Raw genomic sequence first — 27,772 nt, forward strand, 5'->3', positions numbered from 1 at the left:
TTACTCGAATTTCAATGATTAAATTTGAAAAATTTTTAATGAAACTGTGACTGTGGTTTAAAAGAACTCTAAAAAATAAATATCTTATATTACATACAATTTTCATATTTTATTTTTAAAAGTTATGAATCGAAAATTATATAATGCATAATTGATACAAAATTCAAATTTTATAAAATTATTAAAATAAATATCTTAATAAACTTTAACACCCAAGCAGGGAGAGCCATTCGCTCCATAAATGATTTTTTTAGAATAATTCTGCTAGACAATTTTGATCATTTACATGGATTTTTCTAATTGATTTTAGTACATAGAAATAAATGACATTATATTATATTTATGCATTGATATATTTATCTACTATATTTTAATATAATGTTTAAGGTTCCTGATCTCTCAATGTAACTATCCTTGTTTGATAACGTTAAAAACCACATATCAAGAATTTTTGCGTTATATGTTTAAATAAAGATATTCTAACTAAATGACACTTGTAATCGATTCAGCACACTTGTAAAATTATCCGAACATTTTATTTTTTAATTGAACAAGCAACAGTCACAAAATTAACTTGACATGGAATTTTTCTTTTAAATCTCTCTCTCTTATGATTTTGTCATGTGTCAATGTTAATTTTACAACTATTTATTGATTGAGTAAAAGAAAAATGTTTGAACAATTTTATAAATATGCGAAATTCATCATAAATATCATTTGTTTTATTTGAATATATGACACAAAAATTCCTGGCACACGTTTTCTTGTTGGTAACGTTATCAAATAATGACAGTTGCGAAGAGGAACTAAAAGCTTTAACATCATAAAGATGCTATTACTGGAACATTTTTTGGGGTTAGCTATTTATCCTACTTGAAAACTCAACATGGAAGTCGAAAAATTAAATAAAATTGTACTAACACGAAATTATTTTCAATACTTAATATCAGATTAGTCATAAAATCAGCTCTAAACGTCAAAATAATATAATTACACATTTAGCTCTAAACATCAAAATAATATAATTGTACATATAGAACAAAAAAAAGAATCTATTATAAAAAAAAACTAATATGTAATTTATTGATTTTACCAGGCATAAGTAAATTTCCTGTGAATTCCAGATTTTCAAAATTTTTCTAGGCAGTAAATATCCTGATCAAGCATAATATTTATATTCTTATCGCTGCATAGATCGTACTTGTTCTGTAACTTCCTCCAATATTGCAGAACTTTTGTCAATTGAATCCATTTGGTATTCCAGATGATTAACTATAAGAGAAAGCTTCTTCAGATTGGATTCCATCATTTCCAACCCATACTCCTGTTGTGCAAAGTTTCTTGCTGCATGTATTAAAATCTGTGAAAAAATTTGAACAATATACAATTAAAAATAAAATATAAAATAGTTAATTTTATAATCCAAAATTAAGAAATTTAAAAGCAAAAATTGAATAAAATGAGCAATTAAAAAAATTAATATTACTTCACTGCTTTTTGAACCTCTTTGTATCTGTCTAGTAAGAGAGGCAATATTATTGACATTAACTTGCACTCTATCTGCTAATCGCATTTTTGATTCAATAAATAAACTACGTGCACTTGTACTTGATGCTGAAGCCATATTATACTGTTTTTCATTAATTGTAGGATAGGTTTTGCTTTTAATGTTATCCAGACCTACAGACAAACTGGTTTATTGTTATAGTAGAGAAAGTTATTTCATCATCTGAAAACATACAATGTTATACATGATCTTGAAGATTTATAACTAAAAATATTTATAATCTATAAATGAACATTGAGGAAACAAAAATTATTTTAGGACTATCCACCACAGGTATGTACATACATATCTACATACGTACCTACAATCGTCGTTTCATGATTAAATTTACACGACAGCCTAAAATCAGTTTAGCAAATTCCGATGTTATATTATCACTATAAACGTATAAAGTGCTTGTTATACTACCACATAAACGTATAAAGTGCTTGTTATACTACCACTATTAAACGTATAGTGCTTTATATCGATGTTACAATACCAGTTGTTGTAACTCTATCGCCGCCGAGGAAAAGAAATAGATTCACAAATCTGGTTTTAAGGAACCGTGTGAACGGTAAAAATGTTTTGATGGTTACGTTGCAGTACAAGTTAAAATCATATAGTTACAACCTAAAAATACATAGAGATATAAGAATAGAGGGAACAAGCCTGTAAGTGGAAGTCATAGAGGCAAAGAAAGAGATGGATGCCGAGTGTCCTATCTGTCTCTTTCTAGTCACGCGCTGGGATTGGCTGCCGCGCCAATGACGATATAGCTATACATTTTTCTCCATCCAATTCAAAGAAACTGTCATTGCTAAAATGATCACTGCAAATATATGCTGTTTTCACTTCAAAATACAAAGGTAGTTGAAGTATATTCAACCATTTACGCCTTATATCTACATCCTTCGGTAGCCTACAACATTTACATATTTTTTTAAATGTAAGAAAAAATAACATATAATTATTTGAGGTTACGTATTTGTACTTTCTTACGAGTGAAAACTGCGGTTACATCCAAGATAAGACTCCGCCTTGCACTTCAAACAATGCCTCATTTTTAAACAAATCGCATCCAATTATTATTTTGTTAACGTTCGAATATTTAACGAATTTTAATTCTACACACATGTGCACGCATATTTACAAAACGAAATTTTAGTCTGCTTTCTCCCCTCCTGACGTCGCGTGATCGTCTTGACGGCTCATTGTAACAACCAATCACAGCGCTCAACTAGAAAGAGACAGATAGGACACTCGACATCCATCTCTCTCTTTGCCTTTATCACTTCCACTTACAGGCTTGTTCCCTATATTCTTATATCTCTATGAGATCAACACTAGTGTCGGTCAACAATGGGTATTTTAAGGCTTAAGCCTTAAGAAATTGCCAATCACAGTCAAATATGAAAAGAATAATTAACTGTGCTTGGTCAATTTCTTACAACTTAAGGCTTAAAATGCCTATTGTAGACCGACACTTACGAGTATTAAGTGGAACTGTACCTTAAGTAACGTCACTTACAAGTATTAAGTGGAACTGTACCTTAAGTAACGTCACTTACGAGTATTAAGTGGAACTATACCTTATAGCGATTAACGGAATGCTACTCGAGTCAGATCGAGTCAGCAAATCGAAAACGCTATTAGTGTTGCTAGCAAATATGCCTTTTCTTGCACATGTGTCTAATATGATCATAATGAAGTTCACAATCGTAAGAAAAATTGTACTTTCAAATTTTCTGCTTAGAGATTTATAAAAATAAAGAGGTTTAGAAGTCTTGGTCTAAAATAGTGCTTGACGTTACTTTCACTTTCGAGGCGATTTTCGAGAGCTACAATGGCCACGTTTAGCAGAACGTTTAATTTGCAACTGTTGGAAGTTTTCTGAGCTGAGATTGGATTATTCTTTTTGATCTGTAGAAATAATCCAATCTCAGTGCAGAAAACTTTCAACAGAATAAACGTTCTGCTAAACGTGGCTAGTTATTTGCCGCTCCAGCACATCCGATAGGCCAAGCAACCGACTACTCAAATAGAGGAGACAAGTTAATTGGAGGCGTCCGCTTGGTAGAAAGAGAAAGAAGACCGGGCGGGTCTTGCATCTCTCTCTTCCCTCTTCTCTGATTGGCTGTATCAATTTCCCACATTTAAGACTTTTTGTGTAATAGAAGCATATAAGCAGCAAACAGAAGTAAAAGAGCAGATAACTAAATATATCGTTGACATAACCAATAAAGTTTGTTTGTACATTTGTTTATTTCAACCAGCACTAGCAAAAAGCTCGTTGAGCAACTGAAAATCTAATACATGTAGAAAATGTAGATCAATTAATAATATTTACGAAAAATTTATGTGCTATGGGAAAGAAAAATTTTTTCTGTAACAAAAGAAGTCTTTGCGCTTCAATCGATTGTCCCAAAGATCTTCATTAGCTGGCCGGAATCACACTACTTAACAAATTGTTAATTCAAACCTTTATAACTTAAAAAGCACTTAACGAAAAAATAGTTTATAATAGTGTTTTGGAAAGCTCTCGAGATAAACTATAAGGATATGCAATAAAATGTAGGGAGTTCTATTAAAAAAAATAAAGCTGTCCTTGAAATGACCTTGAAGGACGTGGTCAAGGTCAAAATCAAGGTCATCATCTTACTCCCCGCTTGAAACCATACAACTTTGCTATTGGACATTTTCTCCAAAATGCATTTTAACTGAAGATACTAGGGGTGTCCAATACTTTTCGATGACCCTGTATATTTCACAATTGTTGGAAGTTTCGTACGTATCTTTTAAAATCGTCTTGAGTAGATTTTGACAAACATATAGGCGATAATTTTTCCCATATAATTTTGCAAACAACTTTGCTCATCGTTGATTTTGACACATAAAAATTTCATACGACAATTTGCAAGCTACAACGTGAGCAAGATAACTACAAAATAAAATATTTGTGTTATAATACAATTTAAAAAACAAATTATATTCACTGTATTACAAAATATACTTATTATAAAATTATACATAATCGATGTTTTGTTGATAGAGATTCGCGAAAACTTCTTTTTGTTAGAGGTTCTTGCACTAATTCTAATAGTCCCTTGAATTGTGTAATATTCGAGTAAATTTAACAAATTACTCGTCCATACTATGTTTGATAAACTGGAAGAGAGTATGAAAATGACCTTTTTGTTTTCGTTGCAATAACATTAGCCGAACCTTATATTTTCTTTTGAAATCTTTTACTTCTTTTCACATAATAACTAGTAATAATAATTGTAACTAAATTAATAACAGCAAATGTTTTTTTTTAACACCCTGAATATTCAAAATTTATATACAATATAACAAATGACGAAATTTCTGTACTTTATAAAAGCACAGAGGTTAGAATCGACTGAAATGAATTTACATTATTGGTTTAGAGTTTGTTAAGTCCATATCATACTTCGGATTGGGAATTGAGATTGAAATTGAATTTGGCCAATCAGAACAAAATTAACTGAATTCAAGTTTAGCGAAATTTAGTGAACTTTGCACTGATTGATCAAATTTCAATTCAATCTCAATCTCCAATACATAGTCTGATACGGGCTTTACATTAAGACTATAAGCTGCCATTGTAGACGATAGGAGACGATTTCGTTCGCTACGGATATGGTTACAGTTCAGATTACTATTAGCCTTGAGTCTTAATTTGGTTAGTGAAACTGGCCTTAAGGACCGTCTACAATAGCGGAAAAAAATGCAATAAGACTTAAATAGTAAACTAATTGACCAACAACAGTCGATTTATTTTTGGAATGTATGAATCCATCAATCAGCTTACTGTTATTGTAGACGGTCCTTTAGAAATTCAACTACTTGTAAGCAGATGGGAGCTGATTAACTATGTTTCTATTGACGACAGACTACACCGATTGGCTGACACTAGAAAAACACCAATTCACAGCTGGCTGTGATTGGTGATGGTCAATTGCAATGTGGTCAATCGGGAAGCTCCTGTCGTAAATACTCATATTTATTACCGCCGGAAGCGAAAGATGGCGTGTTGCTAAGCGGAAATCCCAAGGGATCAAAACAACACTTGAACACTAGGTGACCGTTGTTCGCTCGAGCTAATAAATTCCTCGATCATCATGCAGCCGATTTTCTAATGGGAGATGAATATCTCACAACGAATACTACCTGTAATAGATACTTTTTTACATTCTTCGATGCCCTGTTTGAGTCACCAGTACATCGCGGGTGACGCTGTCGCCATGTTTGTTATAGTTTCGGAAGGATGAAAAGCGTACTCGACGGCGTCTCGAACAGATTTGAATGAAACGCGTGTGTGAGCCGTGCCGCGTGCGTCCGTTCGTGCCGGCGTGCGAGCGTTTCGGCCGCTGACTCGCGAGCATGGTAAGCAGTCGCGAGTGCCGTTAACGCCCGGCGTCCGGCCAGCCCGCCGCGGCCGGCGGCCGATTTTCGCGCGGATTTTCAGGTGTCACGGTCGAAGTGCCGTCGTCGACGTCGTCGTCTCCGCCTACGTGTGGCACAACACACTTAAGGATCTGCGAGTATCTTTCTCTCTGTCTCGGTCAGAAGGTAAAGGAGATTCTCAACACGCAGATAATACACGCTGCAACGACGTCTGTCCAGGGAGAAATCTCCCTGTCCCGGCGAAATCACAGAGACGCAATACATGGACAATACGTCGCATGTAAATCGATATACGACTGTAGTATAACGGTGTGTAGGTGTCGCACTGCATATCTGCCATGTTATGTGTGCACAGTAGACACACTGTAGGATGATGTACACGCACACATATGTTTCATGCGCATACAATGACTCCTGTGGAACGCCCCTTTTTACGAAACGATCGAACTTCTTTCCCGCGCAATCTTGCCCGGCGCGAGACGTAATAGCGCGCGCGAGATTTCGCGGTTGCCAATGTTTCTAAAAAAAAATGAAGCCATTGAACTCGTCAGATTTTCAGGAAATAAAACTAGTTTTGAAATTTCAATTAATTTTTTTTTACTTTTCACTTTGCGCGCATTTTTGTTGAGGACGTTCGTCACCTCGACACTGTTTCGTCGCAATCCTGACTAATATAATGATTTTTATATACAGGGTGGTCTACTTAAATCGAACATCTTTAATATTTCATTTGATCTTCATGATACGAAAAAATGTCTAAATGAAAATTTGCACTGTTCGAGAAGGAAATTGTGATGACTAAATTTGGTTAAAGTCATTTTTTCACAGATTTGAAGTTCAAAATAATTTTTTTTTTATAGAACAACATATTTTTGTTTGTGTAATTTTGTAACATCGAGAGGAGTTAAGCGACTTATGACTACATGACTTTTTTAAGTAACCTTGAACATGAAAAATTATGTATGTTTGAAGAAAACAAAAAATAGTCAAATATTTATATTCTTCAACACAAAAATTCCTGAAAATCTTATTTAAATCACCTAAAATTTTGCAAGCAAAACCATGTAATTCTATTTTACAAAATTATCTTGATTTCCAATCTCTGAGAAAGTAAAGAAGCTGTTTTGTCATCATGTAATTGCCTTCTCCAACGGTGCAACTTTCTTCTTAAACATCTTTTCATATCATCATAAACAAGTAAAATATTTAAAATGTTTGATATAAATAGATTATCCTATATATGTGTATATACGTTACACTTGCGTGTTGTATTTTGTATTGTTCGAAATAGGAAAAAATGCGATTTTGTTTACTAATTTACATAATGTTTATGGCTGGAGGAAGTTAACAAATATTGTTGATTTTGCTCATTTTTTAAATCTTTCTAATATTTGCCTTTTCTAGTAACAGTATTTGCAAGGACATATTTATTATTATTCTAGGGCTTTTAATATTGTTGAGATGTGGCTAAGAAGCGAACGAATAAGTAGAAGACTGCGCGGCCGTTTAAGTTTAAGCGGTGTGACAGCCTCGAAGGGAACCAGTCATCGAACGCAACTTGGTACTGTGCGGAAACTACCAAGTATTAATAGTAGCAGTCGAGTTATAACGTCAAGTAAATGTGGCAGACTGAGTCAATGGCGGCGTAGATCGTCCAATTTTCTAAAAGAAGTAAGTCGAGACTTATTTACAAAAGTAATACTTGATTGTTGCGTTATTTATTAAAGTTACATGCCGAAGAGCAATTTGTTACTTATAAGCTATGTGTTGTTATTGCGTGCTTACTGTAAATGATCTTTGCAGGTCATTTGTACCTCATTCTTTATTAAAACAAACTTTACAAAATAACCAGCAACATATACTGGTTATCCAATAGCAGAGAGGATATTAAAAACAGATTGTTATCTTCGTAGGCTTGTAAAGAGAATGTTTTACATTTTGCCAAATCCACGCCTATTAGACGAGAGAGAGGACCTCGTAGAAGAAAATGCATAAAACGGTCAATGGTCACGTCGACTCCTTTGCATCGCGTTCCTCCGATAGATGCAGTTATTGTAAGCTCTACTTATAATATAATAAAGAATCGCGAGAATGGTGTAAACAATCGTGTAAATTATGTGCAAACAGCACGGTGACGTTAATTCGACACGGGCATTTTCCAGTCTACGAAAACTACGACGCCATCTAAAGTCTCGGAGGAGTCCAAGGAGAACTGGAACGGGAGCGAACCCGCTGCTGCTGCTGCCGTTACCACTTCCGCTACCGCCGCTACTGCTGTTGCTACTACTGTCGTCGCCGCTGCTTTGCCTCTATGTCCGTCAGCAACGAATACGGATTCGCGTTGTTCAATGATACCGCCGACACATGAGCTGAAATCCTCCATGCCAAGCGTATCTCCGTTGACCTATCTAATGCCTCCGGTACCTTTAGGATCGCATTCGGATCTCACGTGTTTACTGGATGACGAGGGAAATAGAAGCAACGGTACACCATTCTTTCTGATTCGTACATATTTCTCTGATTTTAGAACGATATCGAGTTACACTTTTTGATGTTTCTTCTTACAGATACATTACCGTCGTCGATCTATTATTCCACGTTGTACACGCACGCCGATACGTCTGTAGAATATTTCAGTTTGATGCACTCGTCGACATCGACATACAACGGCCGTAACGCATACTCATCGCCTGACAATAACAAGTATTTGCCGAACGGGAAGTACTTCCTTGTCAATAACAATGAAAACCGCGGTGATCTCGCAAAAGATCAATATGCTATTGAAACAGACCCAACAAAATATGAAGCAACTGCTGGATATTCCAGCAGTGCAAAGTACAATATACCAGCAAGTATGTACAATATAAATCCTCATCATCCATCCGATACGAACGGCAATCTTAGTGACAAATATGATTCCGAGGACGTCGAGAGTCGTTATCACGAGGTTGAGTACATGGAGGTGGGTAACGAAGAGATAGTAGAGTCTTGCGATGTAGAGAACATGGTTACTCAAGTTCAAGAGGATTGGGAACCGTTCGATCCTTATGTCTTTATCAAACACTTGCCGCCTCTCACACCGGCGATGAGGGCCAGATGTCCTGCGCTGCCTCTCAAAACGAGGAGCAGTCCGGAATTCAGTTTGGTTCTAGATCTGGTACGTTCGTGCTATATTTCTCCCAAGTATACACGTATTTATCACACACACACACACACACACACACACACACACACACACACACACACACACAATATATTGATTAATAATTACATGTATACGCGTATTATGTTTTTACGCGAAAGATATAAGAGCGAGAAATAGAATAGACATGCGAAATGCTTGAATAACGTGGCGGTGAGGATATTCATGAAAGTTATCTTTTGCAGGATGAAACGTTGGTACATTGTAGCTTGCAAGAACTGTCGGATGCGGCGTTTCGCTTCCCGGTAGTCTTTCAGGACGTCACATATACGGTGTTTGTAAGAACACGACCGTATTTCCGCGAATTTCTAGAACATGTGTCCTCGTTGTACGAGGTGATCCTGTTCACGGCGAGCAAACGAGTGTACGCCAACAAGCTGATGAATCTGCTAGATCCGACGCGAAAGCTAATTAAGTACCGTTTGTTCCGCGAACATTGTGTCTGCGTGAACGGTAACTACATCAAGGATCTATCTATTTTGGGTAGGGATCTGTCAAAGACCGTGATCATCGATAACAGTCCACAAGCGTTTGGATATCAGGTAAATCATGACGTCACTCCGATATGTTTGAGGCAATATACACATAATGGAATGCATTATTAATTTTTAAGTACAGCAAATATGCTTGCATTGTAGTCATCTAGGCCTAAGTATCAGTAAAATTTCAATGTATAATAGGCATGTTTTTTACCATTTTTAGTGTAAGATAAAATATTTTAAAAGTATTGTTAATTTTTCTTTGTTCTCATCCGGCTGATGAACATTAGTGCCACTGAGCACAATTTTATTATTCGATAGAGATATTTATCAAAGATTTCGATCAATCACATTAGTTTTTAGTTATATTTTTCATGATTGTTGATTAATCAAGAAAACGAGAACGCATTCAAAGCATGAGTGATATTTTGACAACGTTTTGTATGCATCAGTAGAAGATTATCTTCTCATGTGCCTTATCGTAAAATACCGTGATATATCGGAGCATCTTCTCAGGCTTTATATCACCACAATTAATGATTATTTTACAATCAAACTGCGTCCAAGAAAGTAACACTACAGGAAGACAAACAATTTATCGCGACTGCAGATTAAAATATCGGCACACACACACACACACACACACACACACACACACACACACACACACACACACACACACACACACACACATATTTATTTATTTATTAGTATACATTAGTCTCCTATATTTATGCTTATTAACATCCTTATGTTAATTCTATTATCTTCTGTCAATTGCTCGTTATACATGAGCCGATAATTGTCTGAAACGTTAAACTGTTTGCACTAACACAGTTTTGTAAAAACGAGGTAATGCATTAGAACATTAACCTGTTGCGGTCTTATGTCGAGCGACACTCGACACCGCGTTTCGTTCTAACGCGTCCTATGACGCGACAGAGTCAACGTTGATAGAGTCTTCATCGTACGTTAAAAGAGATAAGATAAGAGCTGCGGTGTAGCATCATAAATGTTTTCCAAAGTAAACGGTACCAAGCGGATGAGCGATTGGCGAAATTTGTGCGGACCGGCTGGAACGAAATTGCAAATACAGCGCGGACTGCAACGGGTTAATCGGTTTATAAAAACGCGAGTTATTATATGTATTTGCTTTCGATATGAAACACAGCGCTCAGATTCAACGTGGGTTAATACTTTTCAATTAACAATATTTATATTAGAGTTCAGAAAAGGGATCGGATAACATGACAAATCATCCGTCCGGCCGTTCATAATCTGTTACATGCAGGTCAGGGCCGATTTCGTAGGTATCCGTGTCACACGATCGCATTGTACGGCTACTCACATCACACAGATCCTATGTATATCAGTTTCTGGAACAAAATAAACATACGAAAGAGTTGATGATGAACCATCAAGACGTGTTGTAATTGGCTGCGTGAATAATTTGGAAAATAGATTATTCTCATAATGTAGAAAGTTAACATTGTTGCAACATTGCAGCAGTGTTACTGCAAACTTCTGTACTGTATGGATGTTGTTGCATCACGTTCTGTTTTCGGTGTATTTGTGTTATTCTTGTTTATGGATCTTCTTAACACTTGGTTTTGTTTAACTTTTTTTTATATTCCTTAAGGCTTCTGAATACTCACTATGGCTGTTCTTCTTTAATAAAATCAGAAGCGAGAAAAATCATGCTAATTTATGCGACGGTATATGTGGAAATAAAAGAATATACGCATAAAATAACACTCGTGATCGATTCAGCGCATTTATAAAAATATTCGAACGTTTTCTTTCCAACCCGAACAATTAATAAATAGCCGTAAAATTAACGTAATATAAATCATGAAAAACGATAGGTTAGAAACGTAAGTTGCATATTATACTTATTTACGATTATTTATTAATTGTTGTTGAGGTTAAAGGAAAGCGTTCGGACTAGTGTTTTTACAAGTTTTTACAAGTGTGCCGAATCGAGTGTTACTTTGTGCGTATATTCTTTTATTTCCACATGTACCGTCATATAAATTAGCATGATTTTCCTCGTTTTTGACCATCCAAAAAGGATAGCTATAGCGAATATCCAGGAGCTTTAATGTGTTTGACTTCCTCCGGACGCAACAATATAAATTTTGCATAATGCCTATTAGAGAGAATTGAATTTGGAAACACCGCAGAAAATCAGAAGACAAGAGATTTGCTTTTTGCAACATTTGCAACGTTTGCTTCAAATATTCAGGTGATACACAGGATTCGTGTGATGCGATTAGCCGTTCGATGCGAATATCTGTATGATATAGGTATCCATACGATGCGAGTATCCGTATCATACAGATATCCGGAATCAATCTTATCCACATGCAACGAGCTACGGGCGGACACTCGGATATCCAGGATTCCGAGCTATAATTTATATTAATGAAGTTGAGAAAATGACTATATAACTTACATGGTTATAAGTCACTTATGCTTTGAATATGCTTGTCGATTAATCAACATTCATAAGAAACATGTAGCTAGAAACAGATATGACTAATCGAAAATCTATCGAACGGTAAAGCACCGAGTGTATGTATATCACCGTATTAATACGGCGGAAATATTTTGCTGAAATACTCTCTCAATCCCATTTTATTAATATACGCAGTTTTCAGTTTAATTCGGTAAATTTCATGATATCTAATATTTCAAAATTTTTTTATTACTTTTCAGAATTATATTTTAATTTTCGTTATATTTCACCACATTATATTGAATTTCATGATGAAATTATGATTATTTTAAAATATTTATTATTATTTCAGTAATTTTTCAGTAACTTTCACTATTCGTCAAGTTCACGATACAGCAGTATTCAAATATAAGGAAAGTTAAAGTATATTGTTGAAATGTACTGAATTTAACTGAAAATTGCTTACATTGACGGGATGATAATGAAATAGGGTTGATTGAGAAAGAATTTCAGTGAAATTTTCAGTATAATATTTCCATTATAGATGTTGCCACGTACACACGCACGCACGCGTATTTTTTGTATAATATTTAAATACATTTTATATAAATGATTAAATTAAATTTAAGAGTCCTTTATGTGTGAATAGTCACTGCGGCCATATTGGATTCGTCATGGACGAGAAATGACATCTTGAAATTTCTTGCATGCCATTACAAATAAAGAGATATTCGAACAAAATAACATTTAAAATTATTTAAAGACATTTGTGAAAATGTCCGAAAACTATTCTTTCCCCTCCTGACAATCAATAAATAACTATTAACAGGCCTGAAATATAAGGTTTATTCATACAAGAAAACATACGGTTTGATAGCTGTTATAAAGAGCGGGAAATATGCCCCCACGTATAAAATTCCAAACTAAGTTTAGTTTTCGAGCATTTTTACGGATTTAATATGCCACAACTTACAGCTGCAGAATAAAGGATATAATAACGAAATGGCATGCAAGAAAAATTTTGTTGTCAACACGCCACTCTTCACGGATATAGGTGCGGTCTAACAAGTACTACAAATGTTCAAAATGTTTCTCCTTTTTTTTCTTCCTTTATTCTGATCCAAAAGATAAGAAAGGAGAAAGTTTCGAAGTATTTGCAGTTATTAGACCGCATTCCATAAATCCATCATTCCATCAATTTGTCTTTTTGACGTTCTAAATTGTGTCGCCACTGTCAACGCGGAGTTCTCGTCTCCCGAATCAGAAGTTTTAAATGAAAATTTATTTATCTTTCCGCCAACAGTCTTGTAGAAATGAAAGGATGTATTAGAACAATGCTCGGAATTAAATATCTTTTCAGTCCGATTTCGGAGGCGACATATACTGTCTCCCACTATCATTCCAAGCTCGACGGCTGAGCCGCCGATCGCTCTGTCTCAGGAGCGTCCTTCCTATAAGATATATGCTGGATATCTTCCGCCAAACTATTATTAAAATATTTTCCTTGCAAAATAATTGTTATTTCCATAAATGAATAAATATTAAATTTTTTCTCAGTAATGTGTTATATACGTTTTGCAATAATATAATAGTTATTTTAAATCTACTGTCTTTCAAAGTTCTAATAATTGTACTCTAGTTATTTTGTCACCACATATTATTGTAGAACATACATGATACCTTACGGATGGAAAATTTAGTGTTTATTTATAAAAATAATTGTTCTGTAAAGAAATATTTAATTTTTAATTTTTAATAAGAGTTTGGTGACAGTATAATATATCTAATATGTATCTCATATACGGAAAGACGCTCCTAAAACAGTGATTGGCGGTCCGGCCATCGAGCCTAGGGACGTTATTAGGGAAGCAATAACCAAGGGGTCGAAATTCACTCTTATGAAAATTAGAAGCAGTTTTCAGTGCTATGTTTGGACCCCGATATGGGCGAATTAACTGGATATCATGCGGTGAGAATGCAAGTCAACTGAAACATGAATTAGCGCAGTACAAGCAGACGTTATAGTGAACAATATCGAGCAACAGTGAACAGCGGGCAAAGGCGAACGATATTCGAAGCAATAAATATATATTAATATCTTATTATTAATAAGACGTTGCCCGTTTAGTTCGGCCATATCCGGGGCCAAGTATAAATAGTATTAAATATAAGTGATGCCTTTAGACACAATATATCTAGACCGAATGTGTTGAGGAATGGGGGTCGAGGTGTATATAGCATCCTTTTCTACGTGCATCTCGACTCCCATTCTTCAAATAAAAGCAAACGATCTGTCTAAATATATTATGTCTATGGACATAACCTATCTATCTATAGTGATGCCACTTACAAGACAGGAGTTTCGGTCCCTTAGCAATAAGTGTCACCTCCGAAATTGGACCAAAAAGGACATCTAATTCCAAGCATTGTATTAGGACCTTTGCCCAGAAATGTTCGTAATATTACGACGTTAACATTATGTTAAGTATTGGCCTTAAAGTTAAGTTAATGCACAAAGAAAATCTTAACGTAAGCGTGTTTATACGCTAGGAACATCATCTATTTATAAGAATATATCAAATATTTTTTATAGAAAGGAGAGAAAGAGGTGCCAACTGGGTTATGTAACTACTATTTATGGGGAGTTTACGTCTAGTAATCGAATTTCCAATTGGATTAATCGCAATGCTATCAATGTACTAAGGAAACAAGTTTCTTAAACTAATCGGATTTCTAAACTGTGTCCATGGGATAATCGAATTAGCGGATGAAGAGGAACTTGCGAGAACGTTTATAAACATTTATTTGTTTTGTAAAAAATAAATATCGAGAAAGAAATAATTAGATATGTACTTTGTTATTTTCATAATAATTAATATTTATTATCCTGAAAATGTAATGGATAAATAGATGCATTTATATTTTATTGGTATGTAGAGTGTCCCGAAAAGGTCGGGACCTTTAAAAATATCGAAAAATATAAGTTTTACAGGAAAGTCTTTCACATAAAAGTTGTAGAATTTAAAACGGTTTATTTACTGATCTTATCAGTTTGATCTTGGATGGTGTCGCCAAGGTCAGGACAAGGTCACCTTAATTTTTTTAAACGGAGCATCCTATTTGTTGCATATTTTTGTAGTTTACCTCGAGAGTTTTCCAAAACAATATAATTTTATATATTTTGCAATACCTGTTTCAAAGTTATCTTTTATGTTAAGTTCATGCCTTAGTTGGCTGGATCCACGACCAATCTTGCCTTGGTTGGCTGGATCTACGACAAATCTTGCCTTAGTTGGCTAGACATCTTACCGTAGAAGAGTCGATACCTTTGAAACGGATATTATAAAATATATAAAACTAATATTTTTCGATATTCTTAAAGGTCCCGACCTTTTCGGGACACCCTATTATGTTACGTTAGAGAAACAAATAAACTATAATCTAAGTCTCAATCGTTAATATACAGCACGAAAGTCGCCAAAATAAAAAAAAGAAACAAACGTTAACATATAAGTTTATTGAAATATAATGTTTTCAGATAAATAGGGATAAACGAAGAAAGGTTTGAGCAGGATCAGTTTGGCACGTATATTATACAATTAAAAACAATATTGTTATCATTTTTAATGTTCTAGGTAAAATAATTATGAGTTATTACACAATTATGTTATCTAGAACATTAAAAATAACAATTTTATTTTTAATTGTATAATATACATAACAAACTGATTCTGCTCAAACTTTCTTCATTTATCCCCATTTATCTGAAAATATTATATTTCAATAAACTTATATGTTAACGATTGTTTCTTTTTTTTTATTTTGGCGACTTTCGTGGCGTATATTAACGATTGAAACTTAGATTATAGACTATTTGTTTCTCTAACATAACATAATAGGGTGTCACGAAAAAGTCGGGACCTTTAAAAAAATCGAAAAATATAAGTTTTACAGGAAAGTATTTCACATAAAAATTGTAGGGTTTAAAACGGTCTATTTATTAATCTTATCAGTTTGAGTTTAGATCGTCAAGGTCAAGACAAGGTCACCTTAAATTGTTTAAACGGACCTCCCTATTTTATTACATATTCTTGTAGCTTACTTCGAGAAATTTTCAAAACAGAATAATTTTATGCATTTTACAGTATCCGTTTCAAAGTTATTAAGATTATCTCACAGACACAGAAATCCGATTAGTCTAGAAAACTTTTTCACTAGTACATTGATAGCACTATGATTGATCCGATTGGAAATCTGATTGCTACATATAAACATTCTGTGACTGGCTGACATAAACATATGCTGACTTAGACGTTGCGACACTAATCTAAAACAGATATGTCACAAATTGATGATATTTCTCGGATGTGAAATTTATTTTTTATTATTTATTTCTAAAGATGTGAAATTTATGAAGTTAGCGATCATTAGGCGCGTTTAGAAGAGAGCGTGTTGCACAACGGTTGGATAATTCGTCAACGTAATTGGTCTAAATTTAGAGATCTAACAAATCAACCAATCAAAAACCAATCGACTGTTCACCAATTGCTTGTTTTCTGAACATAGCCATTGATCGTATACGAACACATATTAATAGTTATATGTCCACACTGACATATGTTATAAAGTATCGATAATAATAATATCATCTATTTTGCATTGATATCGCAATGTCCAAGTCAGCACATATTTATGTCAGCTAATCGTGGAGTAGTCACATAAGATAAAAGTTAGCATTTTACTCTTAGATGCTCTCTATTTTATAATAAAAGTAACAAAAATATTTAACTAAGCTAGATTACGAACTAGCTAAATTAATATTATATCAGTTTTTATTACTTTTTTTTTACAATGTACCGATTTTTCATTTAATAATTATAAAATAATTGTATATCACCTCTTTCTGAAATAGCGATTTGATATTTTCAATATTAGTTCTCAACATCTTATTCATGTATAACTACTAGAATCCTTTTTTTTATATCTTCAAAATATTATTATATTGTAAATAAGAACAAAGATAAATAATTCAATCTATATTTATTCAATCGCAATTAAATGAAAAATAGTGTGCTATGGAAAAGATAATAGCAATTGATAAGATATTAATTTGTCAAGTATATTCCTGTTAATTTTTTTATCATAAAATATTTTATATACTGTTATCTTATAGATGAATGATGTTCCTAATATATTATATTAAAGCTTTCTTTGTGCGTTAACCTAAATTTAATGTTAAGCACAGCCTAAGTTTAAGGCCAGCACTTACGGTAACTTAAAATGTTACGAACATTTCTGTGCGGAGGCCTTTAAATCGATCAGCTTATCAATGTGCGTAAAGTTTAAGTTTGTAACAGCGCAAGTCGTGTTGACTGTGGCTGTGTTCCAATATGTACTACCAATATTGAAAATCTATAGTTCATATTATATATATTATGTCATTGATTTTCAGTATTGGAAATGAATATCGGAACGTAGCAGCTGCATCCTACCGTAGGATTCACTTTATGTTGTAAATGCTTCGAAGTGTTGTATAGACCATAGACATATAGAATAAATTGAGCATTACATTTGAAGAACTGAAGCTAAGATCGAAGGACAGAGATATATTAATAGTGGTACATTTTTTGTTACGATATATTGTAAGAAAGGACGATATAGGGGAAATACAAGAGTGAGAATGGACATAATGAAGGAAAGAAAGGAATAATGTATATTTGATTATGAGAGAAGACACATAAATAATACATCAGTGTGTGCGCTCGTAGTTATTAGTTCATTTAAACCATCGATCAGCTTATCAATGTGCGTAAAGTTTAACCCTTTGCACTCGAGGGCTTCATAGCGGAGTCCTCGAGTTTGAAGACAAATTTTAAATGGCTCCACTCCGGAGCCCTCGAGTGCAAAGGGTTAAGTTTGTAAATAATATTTGTATCATTGGTCTATTCTTTTTAGCTGAATTAGCTGCACTAGTTTGAGAAATTTATGCACACTAAAGCGTGAGAATTTTGTACGTACGCTTCATACATTTCAATGTAAATGATATGTAAATTTCTTGAACTAATGTAGCCAGTTCAGCTAAAAAGAACAGATCACATGCGTCGCTTCTTCTCTTTCCTTCTCCCTACCAACTACATAATTAGACAAAGAAAACACTGCTGGCTCTATTTTCCTCTTTACTAGTGCCGGCTTCAGCCTTCCAATGGAAATGCTCAGTCTATTCTATATGTATATATAGATAGGCTCTATAGTTTAAACCATCATATTCTTCAAGCGCTTTTAAGCATTTGCAATTTCAAGTAAATCGCATCCGCAACCTATATATATCTGCCCTCGCTATGAATGTAATACTCAGAGTGCGTTCGGGGAGACGGTAATTAGCGCTACCGCGTCATTCTACTCTTGTTGTATATGTGAAGAGTAATAAAGATAAAATGACGCGGTAGTGTTAAATAGCCTCCCCGCCTCTTAGATTTATCGTGCGCTAATATTTCTGAAATCCATTAGTGAAAGCTACACTAATGAAATTGAGAAAACGACTACACAAATATAATCTGTAGAGGATTATAAGTGAAAAAAGTCAGAAAATTTCAATCACTTTTACGTTATATTTATATAATTAGAGAATAAAATTTAAACCGAGTACTCCTTTCATACGAGATCAGTGGAGGGCTAAGGTTCCTAAGTAGTCATTGTGATTGTGCTTGTTTAACATATTTGCTTCTACCAAGCCACTAGATATGCCTCCACTTTATTCACAAGCCAAGAGTTTAAATTAACGTGCTTATACTACAGATTAATTCGTGCTTGGCATAGGAGGTCGGTAATCGACATACGAATATGTTTGTTGTTAGCTTGTGAGGCTCATATACCAATTATGAATATATTTGTAGTTGGCAGCGAACGTGTTGACGTCAGAAGTGAGAAAACGCATATCAAGGTTTTATTGCGTTATACTTTCAAATAAAAAGATATATCCATAAAATAATATTTGTCTCTATTTATCTCACTTGTAAAATTGTCTGACCACTTTCCTTTTATTTGGACAATCAATTAATAGTCGTCAAATTAACATTGACAAATCATGAGAAAAGAAGTTAGAAAGGAAGATTCAATGTCAAATTAATTTTACGACTATTTGTTGATTGCTCGAGTAAAAAGAAAGTATTTAGACAATTTTACAAATGTGCTGAATCGATTACAAATGTCATTTCGCGGGTATCTTTTTATTTGAAAATATAACGCAAGAAATCATCACAAGGACAGTGATAGCGACTGCTCAGGAGCATTAAATTGCGTTCGGGGAGCACGTTATCAGCGCTAATGCGTCATTTCATTTTTGTCCCTCATTAAATATATGACAAGAATAGAACGACTGATCAGCACTAATCACACGCTCCTCGAACCCTGCACTCTTAACAAACAACTTTTGGTTAGATACCTATTTGTTAAATCTCTTATTTGTGACTTCTATCCTTAAAGAGTTAAAAATATGGTTGGGAAAGCTATTATTTAAAAGAGACACGTTACTGTTACTCGTTATTCACTGAAAAAAAAAAAAAAAATTATAATTACCGTTATCCTTTTTGAAAAATAATCTGTTGTTGTAATTTAAGAAATAACTAGTTATAATTTACTTTTTGTTTATGATTACTTTTTTCTATTGACCATTATTTTTTGTTTAATTCACTGTATTCTATGCTATATACATGTATTCTACATGTGCAAAATAAGGATAAAAGATACCATTATATTATTGTTATTAATGAAAAATGCTATTACAAAATCATTACTGAGAAAAAATTAACTTGTAATAGTTAATAGTGTTACATAAGTAATATAATTAGAGAATAAAATTTAAACCGAGTACTCCTTTCATACGAGATCAGTGGAGGGTTAAGGTTCCTGAGTAGTTATTGTGACTGTTAACACGTTAACTGTTTAACACGTTCACTGTCACGCTCCTCGACCATAGTATTATTATCTTGATTATTACGTATTATTACTTATCTAATCTTGATTATTACGTATTATTACTTAATTTTGATTAAGTGTTCTTTGTGTTATTATAGCTTGAAAATGGCATACCTATAGAAAGTTGGTTCGCCGATCGCTCCGATAACGAGCTGATGAAGTTGTTACCATTCTTAGAAAACCTAGTGAACTGGGTAAGTTGTTTTCTTTCCATCATCTTCCTGCTAGACTTCATATTAAACTAATATCAATTTTCAATTTTATATTCTTATCGTAGGGAGGAGACGTAAGGCCACACATCAGAGAACAATTTCGGCTATTCAGCTTTTTACCACCAGATTAATTTAAGTAGCATGCACCAAATTCAACGTCTGCGAGAGATATCGATCGACGTAAGAAAAAAAGAAAGAAAAAAGAATAACAAAATATCTTAAAGATATTAAATAGATAAATATATAATAGTTATTCCACAATACATAAGTCGCTATATTATACACTTGACAATGTTTCACAAATGGATATACCTGTTGGTATATAGAGATGAATTAAACAATTCTAGATCATTGAAATTATAGTTTCGATTCACATCGTGCGAAACAATATTTATAAATGCAAACATTGCGTACAATAACGTGCGATTCCGTTAGCTCGTTTAGGCTGAAAGTCAAATTAGAAATATCGAATCCTGCATAGTAAGGAGACAGCATGAGCACAATAGTCTTGATTTATTGTATAGTTTCTATTAATACTTCCATATGAGTACGAAGTCTCTCCATGATGTGTTTATACGATATTTGTACATAACAGAACTCATACTTAAAATATTTTGTTTTATGATGTATACTTGAAAGCAATACCTATGAGAATTGATTAATGCACCGTCTCTTTTGTACCGCTAGTGCGAAATGATCTCAATTTATTTATCTTGCTATCCAGATTGCATCTGTCTTGAAAGCTTTTTTTTTTCTGTTAACAATATTACATTCTCTGATCTCGCTGTGAATCGCAATTGTTTATCATTGTCACGATTTTTATATCTACATCTCTAGATTGCAGTTCTTAAAAGAAATATATATAAGATGTTAATAAAAGTATCTGTCGATAATTATATAATTATACTATGCGTTTAATTATATAGTTATACGTTTGATTACGTGTACTACATTATATATAACTTGTGTATAATTCATAACATAAGAAGCATAGTCCGAATTCATAGTATCAAAAGAACAAAGTAAGCGACATGATGTGTAACAGAAGGCATCGCAAAAAGACTTGCATCTCGTATAGTGTTTATCATAGTTTAAGATTATAACAATCATACATTATGCACAAATATATTATAATAATAAAGCAGATTGTTATTCGTGAAATCGCTTTCGTTGTGTATAACTAACCATCCTAAACATTTTTGTTTTCCTACATCACAATTGCGGAGTATTATTATTTCATGTTACAATAAATTATTCTTGTAATGTTTGTTATAAGTAGAAATAAATTGAGGAGAAAAGTAAATTATATAAATAAACGCTTGTTTCATATTTTATTGGTACTGAAACGCTGAAGACAAGAAATATTGGGACATATATTACACATTAGAATTATGAAATTCAAAAGAAGATTATATTCAATTTTACATGCAGCCATTACTCACGATACATGAAAGATGGTTACTTCTTGATATGTGATAAAGATGGATATAGAAAAATGGTGTATTGACTAGATTCTTTTTTCTATTTCGTTATATGACATCGATATCAGTATATTAATTTATATAAAAACAGCGCATTTAACAATATACAATACTGCTGTTTTATAAAATTATATTTATCATTATAGGGATCATTCAACAATTACGTCACACCACAAAGGAGGCATATATTAGCTTCTTTGACAGCTGTGATGGGAGAGGAGGGGATTAAAGGCTATGGAACGTCACATTAAGCTCACGGTACATGGTGTTTATTTTCATGCTGAATCTCAAGAAATTTAATAACAATGTGTAAACAAAGAGGGGGAAGGGTTATCCACATGTTACGTAATATTGGAAAAGAATCCAAATACTTAATGACAAAATGTCACGAAAAAGGAAGAGGAGTGGTTATAAAATAGTCAAATTTTGCGTGACGTAATTGTTAAATGGCCCCATTAACATATAAATAACACCACAAAAATATTAACTTTGTAAAATTGATGGTATACTTTACAAAAACAAAATTTTATACCCAATCAAGGCAGAGCCTTCAATATTCTGTACCTCAACTTCTTTTAGTATAATTTGCTTGATATTTAAAATTTGAATTTATTTAAGGAAAAGGTCACCTTTTTGTCTAAATCAAATCCTTAGATGGATCATTGGTTTAATTCTTGAACTCCAGCGTTTCATTAATTATTTGATTCTGTATAGCTTGAGGGAGAAAAATGCTGAAAAATGTTACGTGCAATATTATGCATTTAGAATGAACTAGACGTTTAATTAAAAAATTATGCGTTTATATAAAGAAAATAAACTATTTAAGAGTACCATGAAATTACACACACACACACACACACACACACACACACACACGCGCGCGCGCGCGCGCGCGCGCGCGCGCGCACGCACGCACGCACGTATATGTGTGTGTGTCCCATAAGTCGAGGTCAATTGCTCAAGAGGTGATGGGGGACCTAAAACAAGGAAAAAAATTGATATGAAAATATGTTTTCAAGTTACCGCCATTTTCATGTTGTAACTTGAAATTACTGTGTTTCGAATTTTTTATCAAAATTAAAGAAAGAGATAATTAGTATATGAGTTTTATAACATAACTAAAGTCAAATAATAATTACGGGCTGCTTTAACATTATCCAGAATGCACCACGTGGAGGTACAGCCCTTAGCATCCCTTGATAGAGATCAGGATCCCATAGTTCATCACTCCTATGGTATTTAGTGACTCTAAACGCCCGTGCCGCGCGCGCGCGTGTATGTGTGTCTGTGTGTGTGGAAATGTTTCAAAGTTCGGGACTCGTTATAAAGAAGGCTTAGAGTCTGCATTCTTGCGAAAGAAGGACATTTTAAACACCTCTTATAATTTTCATATTATCACAGACAAACACACATATACCCCTTCTCCCCCGGTCCCTCTTCTCCCACATGTAGCAGAGAAGGTTTGGAGTTACTAAATACCACAGGAGTGACGAACTGTGAGGTTCTGATCTCTACCAAGGAATATTAAAAGCTGTACTTCTACGTCGTGCATCCTAGGTAATACTAAAGCAACCTGTAACTTTCATTTGAGTTCAGTTATGTTATAAAATTCATATACTAACCCTTTTTTAAATTTTGATAAAAAATTCGAAACAGCAATTTCAAGTTACAACATAAAAATGGCGATAACTCGAAAATAACGCATTTTCGCTTGTATGTTCATATCAACTTTTTTCCTTGTTTTTGCGTCCCTTATCACTTCCTGAGCGATTGACCTCGATTTCAGGACATCCTGAGCGCCCACACGCACGCACACAAGGTCCTCTAAAAGTCCAAAACGCAAAAATATCTCGAAAACGATAAATTATAGCGAAAAATATGTAAGGAGCAAAATTATAGAACTAAAAAATCTACCTATATTGATAAAAATTTCACTTTAGGTGGAATTCACAAAGTCACATGAAGGTCAAATTGAATTTTTTAAAATAAAATTCCCCATTCTTTATTGTATATTCTTGTAGCTTTTCAAAAACTTTCCAAAATACTATAATAAAGTATTGTTTTTGTTAAGGATTCGGAGTAATCGCCGCGAATATATTGAATTCGTGATGTCACAAGGCAAGAAGTAATACGTTGAGAAATATCGCGTGCCATTCGCAAATAAACAGGTATTTGGATAAAACACACTTGAGATCGCTTGGGGATACTTGTGAAAATGAAAGAAAATTTCTTTCCTCTTCTGATAATCAATAAGTAGCTATAAAAGGTATGTGAAATAAGGCCCTATTCATATGAAAAAAAACACGTGGTCTGTTCTTTTTAGATACTGCTGAGCTGATGCAATATAATGAATAATAGCGAATTCGGTCCCTTGCACTAGTGCACACTGAGTACACAGTAAGTAGTAAGGGCTAACGGGCTTACAATTCGTTCTTATATTTAACATTTTCTCCAATTCATCTACAGGTACTTCTTAGCCAGTGAAATGATTCGTGCAGCATATGGAAATAAATTTAAGATAATTTTAAATTATATAAACGGACTATATATAATAAAATTAATATGTAACTTAATATATAGATCGGCCTTAGTGTGCAGCCAGAACGTACTAATGCAAGGAGCCAAATTTGCTATAAATAATAATGAGTAAGTTAGAACCAGACAAAATATACTTGTTTCATTCTAACTTATTGCAGTTTAGTAGTACAGCTAAAAAAAACAGACCAACGGTTTCACAGTTGTTGAGAAAGGAGTAGAAAATATACTCCCATGTATAAAATTCCAAGCTAATCTTGGTTTTCATCCATTTCTATGGGTTTAACAAGTATGTTACAAGTCATACCTACACATTAAGCAAATAAGGAAATGGGATGCAAAACAATATTTTGTTGTCAACACGCCATTTTTCATTCTTTATATAAATGCGATCCAGCAAGCGTTACAAAAGTTTTTTCCTTATTTTTCTTCCTTTATCCAGACTCAAAAGTTAGATGAAGAAAGAGAAATGCTTCGAAGTATTTATAGTGCTTGCTGAACCGCACTTTGTTAGTTCATACTTTTGTCGTTCTAAATTGTGTCGCCAATGTCAACACGGAGTTATTGACTAACTACTCCGGAGTCAATAAATATTACGAGTGACGAATCGTAGGATTCTTATCTTTATTGTGACACACACATATACATACAAGAAGTGTAAATACGACCGTATAACTTCCACACGGTACACCTTAGGTAATGCTAATACCAGCGGTACTGTAACTTTCAGGCCTCGTAACTTGAGATGTACTTAACGAAAAAAATATTTTATTATAGTGTTTTGGAAAGCTCTTAAAATAAGCTACAAGAATATGCTATGAAAAATGAGTTCTGTTAAAAAAATTCAACTTGATCTTTATATGACCTTCTTAACTCCACTTAAAGTCAAACTCTCATCATCATTAGGTACATTCTTTTTAAGCTCTATAACTTTGCTTCTTACATATTTTTTGTTATAGTTGATCGTTTTCGAGGTACTTGAGCTATAAATTTGAGCGTTTCCGGATTTTTAGAGAATTCTATCTCTATGCGCACGCACGCATCTTCGATTTTATAACATTACTGGATCAATAACATTATTAAAATGTACTACACATCATGCTTTAATATTACTCGCACTTCAGATATATCCATCTTGCAGCCGAGATAAACTAGATTCAATTTGATACGTAGGCATCATTTTTATCAATGACAAATTGTTATTTAAGCCGATAATTATTTGGCAAATCATTGAATATTACAAAGATTTTCTTTGATGTTGTTATCCTTCGTCGTGTCAGTCGCAAAGCACAGGAACCGTAATTTACGACGAATGTGATCAGTGTAACGCAACTCGACATATCTGAAGCCCGAGTAAGGTTCTATCTAGTCCTCTGTACGCTGGAAATACCTAGTCTCGATGTGTTTACAGAGCTTAATAAGCTTTGGATAGCCTTTCACGATTCTAGCCAGCTCATTGTTGGGTAACGGCGTCGTGATTATCGTGAATATGTGACCAAATACCAAAGCGTCCAACTCATTAGGTCTATTAGATGTAAAATTGTTAATATACAATTAAAATCGTGTATATGTATGTATGTATGTATGTATGTATGTATGTATGTATGTATGTATGTATGTATGTATGTATGTTTGTTTGTACACACACACACACACACACACACACACACACACACACACACATATATATATATATATATATATATATATATATACACATTATGTGTTTAAGTTTCAGCTAATGTAAATGTACTTATGCAAATAGTATATAATTACTTATACATTGTAATAATTTATTGAAAATATACAGGGATTCTTGAGAAGGGGAGGAAGTAACTCAGGTTGTGACTGAAAGTCGTCCTACAGAATATTCTTGGATGATGATTCAATTATTTCAAAACCATCCATAATTTTTCGTCCAAAATTAAAATAACGATGTTTAATCCTGAACATGTGTTCAATAAGTCTCCGAAACTGACGAATGGTGACAATGATTCCTCGGTTGGAAAGAAAGGAAGGTGATGTGAGAGTATAAATATGTCCATATATCAGGGCATCAATTTCAGTAGGTCTTTTAGAATACAAATTTAAGTATAAGTGAGTAAATGGACAAATGACCTTGAAAAAGCATTATAGAAAATATATAGAAGTTACTTACTCTTTCCCAAAGAAAAATTCTTCATCCGCCAGCCTCTCTGACAATGCGATACAACATTTTTTTACATCATCAAACACTTCATCTAAACTTTTGTTATACCAACCAAGTATGCTAAGTTTTTTTATGACTTCTCTTTTCTTTTGCCAGTTCAAGTAATGATTAAGTGGCCATGGATACACACTACCATGCCTGAGCTTTGTGACTGAGTTCAAAACAATTTCATCCACCCAGCATATATATAATTCTGCATTTACAAACACATTGTTTACCAGGGACACGTATGCCCTCATATCTACTTTGGCATCATGATCCAAATTATTGGATAGGCTTATTCCTTTGTTCTCTATATGCGTCACTATACTATCGAATTCGGATATTAACTTAGTACCACATTTAATAAATGGTACACAACCAGATGGTGACATGAACTCCGCATTCTTCCTCGGCTCTATCTCAAATTCAAGTTGACACATTTTCAGAAAAGCCTGTACTGCCAGACAGTTTGCATTATCAGGTAATAAAATCTGTTCTACCTCATATGGTTGGTATAAAGTTATTGGTTGAGGCCATGGTTCTTGGGCTATGACAAAAATTGGAATTGTCATTACAGAATATGTTTCGAAATTTACTGACAATTCTGAAAATCTATAGTTCATATTATGTGCATCATAGATTTTCAGCACTGGCAGTGAATATTGTAACGCAATCATAATAATGCAGCAGTCGACATTCTGTTCCGAAGTAACGGTTACATATCGTAATCTATATTTGTGAATGTATGAAAACAAAATTAATGATGCATGCGCAACAAATTAAAAAATGAAACGTTTGATAAACAACGTATATTGGAAGATGTAAATCACTCGATTTAGGTTGGCATTATCGCGATATTGCCCAATGCTGTTTACATATTGTTTACGAAATAGGTTAGTTCGTTAGAACATTTTTTTATTGAATTCACCTAGTGAATGACGACTCTGCACATCATAATTCCAACAAATTTACCTTCCAATTCTACAGCAATTGAATCGCTCAGCAATATATGAGGCATTATTAAAACAATCGGGCTCATGTAATAACGCGACTTTCGCAACTCCGCCGTTCCACAGTATGTAAGTAAACTCTCTCACTCCTCACTCACTCGCTCACTCACACTCCTAACTGCAGAAAGCGGAAATATCCCCATTGACGTTGCAATTGACCACAGCCAGAAGTGATTTAAAGGTCTGTTTTTTTTCGCTACACTAAAACTGCACTAGAACTGCACTGAACTGAACTAAACCGCCCTGGGAAAGA

The 27,772-nt window shown here is 33.8% G+C and overlaps 3 protein-coding genes across 10 annotated transcripts; 1 reads left to right on the forward strand and 2 right to left on the reverse strand.

Moving 5' to 3' along the window:
- Positions 1-659: 659 nt before the first annotated feature.
- On the reverse strand, positions 660-2,256 carry LOC106750252 (UPF0693 protein C10orf32 homolog). Of its 2 annotated transcripts, XM_014630455.1 has the most exons (3): positions 1,869-2,256; positions 1,487-1,729; positions 660-1,360 (listed from the first exon to the last, which is right to left on the reverse strand). In XM_014630455.1, exons 2-3 carry the CDS (start codon positions 1,622-1,624, stop codon positions 1,181-1,183), a joined length of 318 nt encoding a protein of 105 aa, XP_014485941.1. In that variant the 5' UTR covers positions 1,625-1,729; positions 1,869-2,256; the 3' UTR covers positions 660-1,180. The 2 variants fall into 2 exon arrangements, with proteins under 2 accessions (XP_014485941.1, XP_014485950.1); XM_014630464.1 differs by having other exon boundaries at positions 1,487-2,256.
- Positions 2,257-5,822: 3,566 nt separating this feature from the next.
- LOC106750273 (CTD small phosphatase-like protein 2) lies at positions 5,823-21,463 on the forward strand. 5 transcript variants are annotated; one of them, XM_014630497.1, is made up of 8 exons: positions 5,823-6,142; positions 7,420-7,648; positions 7,891-8,031; positions 8,140-8,461; positions 8,545-9,134; positions 9,365-9,721; positions 20,189-20,284; positions 20,368-21,463. In XM_014630497.1, the coding sequence occupies exons 2-8, from the start codon at positions 7,439-7,441 to the stop codon at positions 20,431-20,433; spliced, it is 1,782 nt and encodes a 593-aa protein (XP_014485983.1). In that variant the 5' UTR covers positions 5,823-6,142; positions 7,420-7,438; the 3' UTR covers positions 20,434-21,463. The 5 variants fall into 5 exon arrangements, with proteins under 5 accessions (XP_014485983.1, XP_014486002.1, XP_014485992.1 ...); XM_014630516.1 differs by lacking the exon at positions 5,823-6,142 and adding an exon at positions 6,153-6,290; XM_014630506.1 differs by lacking the exon at positions 5,823-6,142 and adding an exon at positions 6,153-6,286.
- On the reverse strand, positions 9,728-27,772 carry LOC106750292 (metaxin-2-like). Of its 3 annotated transcripts, none has more exons than XM_014630551.1 (4): positions 27,482-27,766; positions 26,477-27,056; positions 25,709-25,843; positions 9,728-11,034 (listed from the first exon to the last, which is right to left on the reverse strand). In XM_014630551.1, exons 1-4 carry the CDS (start codon positions 27,546-27,548, stop codon positions 11,028-11,030), a joined length of 789 nt encoding a protein of 262 aa, XP_014486037.1. In that variant the 5' UTR covers positions 27,549-27,766; the 3' UTR covers positions 9,728-11,027. The 3 variants fall into 3 exon arrangements, with proteins under 3 accessions (XP_014486037.1, XP_014486028.1, XP_014486020.1); XM_014630542.1 differs by lacking the exon at positions 9,728-11,034 and adding an exon at positions 20,799-22,514 and having other exon boundaries at positions 27,482-27,767; XM_014630534.1 differs by lacking the exons at positions 9,728-11,034; positions 25,709-25,843 and adding an exon at positions 26,079-26,389 and having other exon boundaries at positions 27,482-27,772.

Source organism: Dinoponera quadriceps, unplaced genomic scaffold (assembly GCF_001313825.1).
Source record: "Dinoponera quadriceps isolate SergipeBrazil2010 unplaced genomic scaffold, ASM131382v1 scaffold351, whole genome shotgun sequence".
NCBI lineage: Eukaryota > Metazoa > Arthropoda > Insecta > Hymenoptera > Formicidae > Dinoponera > Dinoponera quadriceps.

Coding starts and splice junctions, on each gene's coding strand:
- LOC106750273 (XM_014630488.1), top strand. Junction 8,462..8,544: donor CGAGGGAAATAGAAGCAACG/GTACACCATTCT, acceptor TTCTTCTTACAG/ATACATTACCGTCGTCGATC. Junction 9,722..20,188: donor CACAAGCGTTTGGATATCAG/GTAAATCATGAC, acceptor GTGTTATTATAG/CTTGAAAATGGCATACCTAT.
- LOC106750292 (XM_014630534.1), bottom strand. CDS start 27,548: ATGAGCCCGATTGTTTTAATAATGCCTCATATATTGCTGAGCGATTCA. Junction 27,057..27,481: donor AATTGCTGTAGAATTGGAAG/GTAAATTTGTTG, acceptor TTTTTGTCATAG/CCCAAGAACCATGGCCTCAA. Junction 26,390..26,476: donor GAATTTTTCTTTGGGAAAGA/GTAAGTAACTTC, acceptor GTATTCTAAAAG/ACCTACTGAAATTGATGCCC.
- LOC106750252 (XM_014630455.1), bottom strand. CDS start 1,624: ATGGCTTCAGCATCAAGTACAAGTGCACGTAGTTTATTTATTGAATCA. Junction 1,361..1,486: donor GAGGTTCAAAAAGCAGTGAA/GTAATATTAATT, acceptor ATTTTTTCACAG/ATTTTAATACATGCAGCAAG.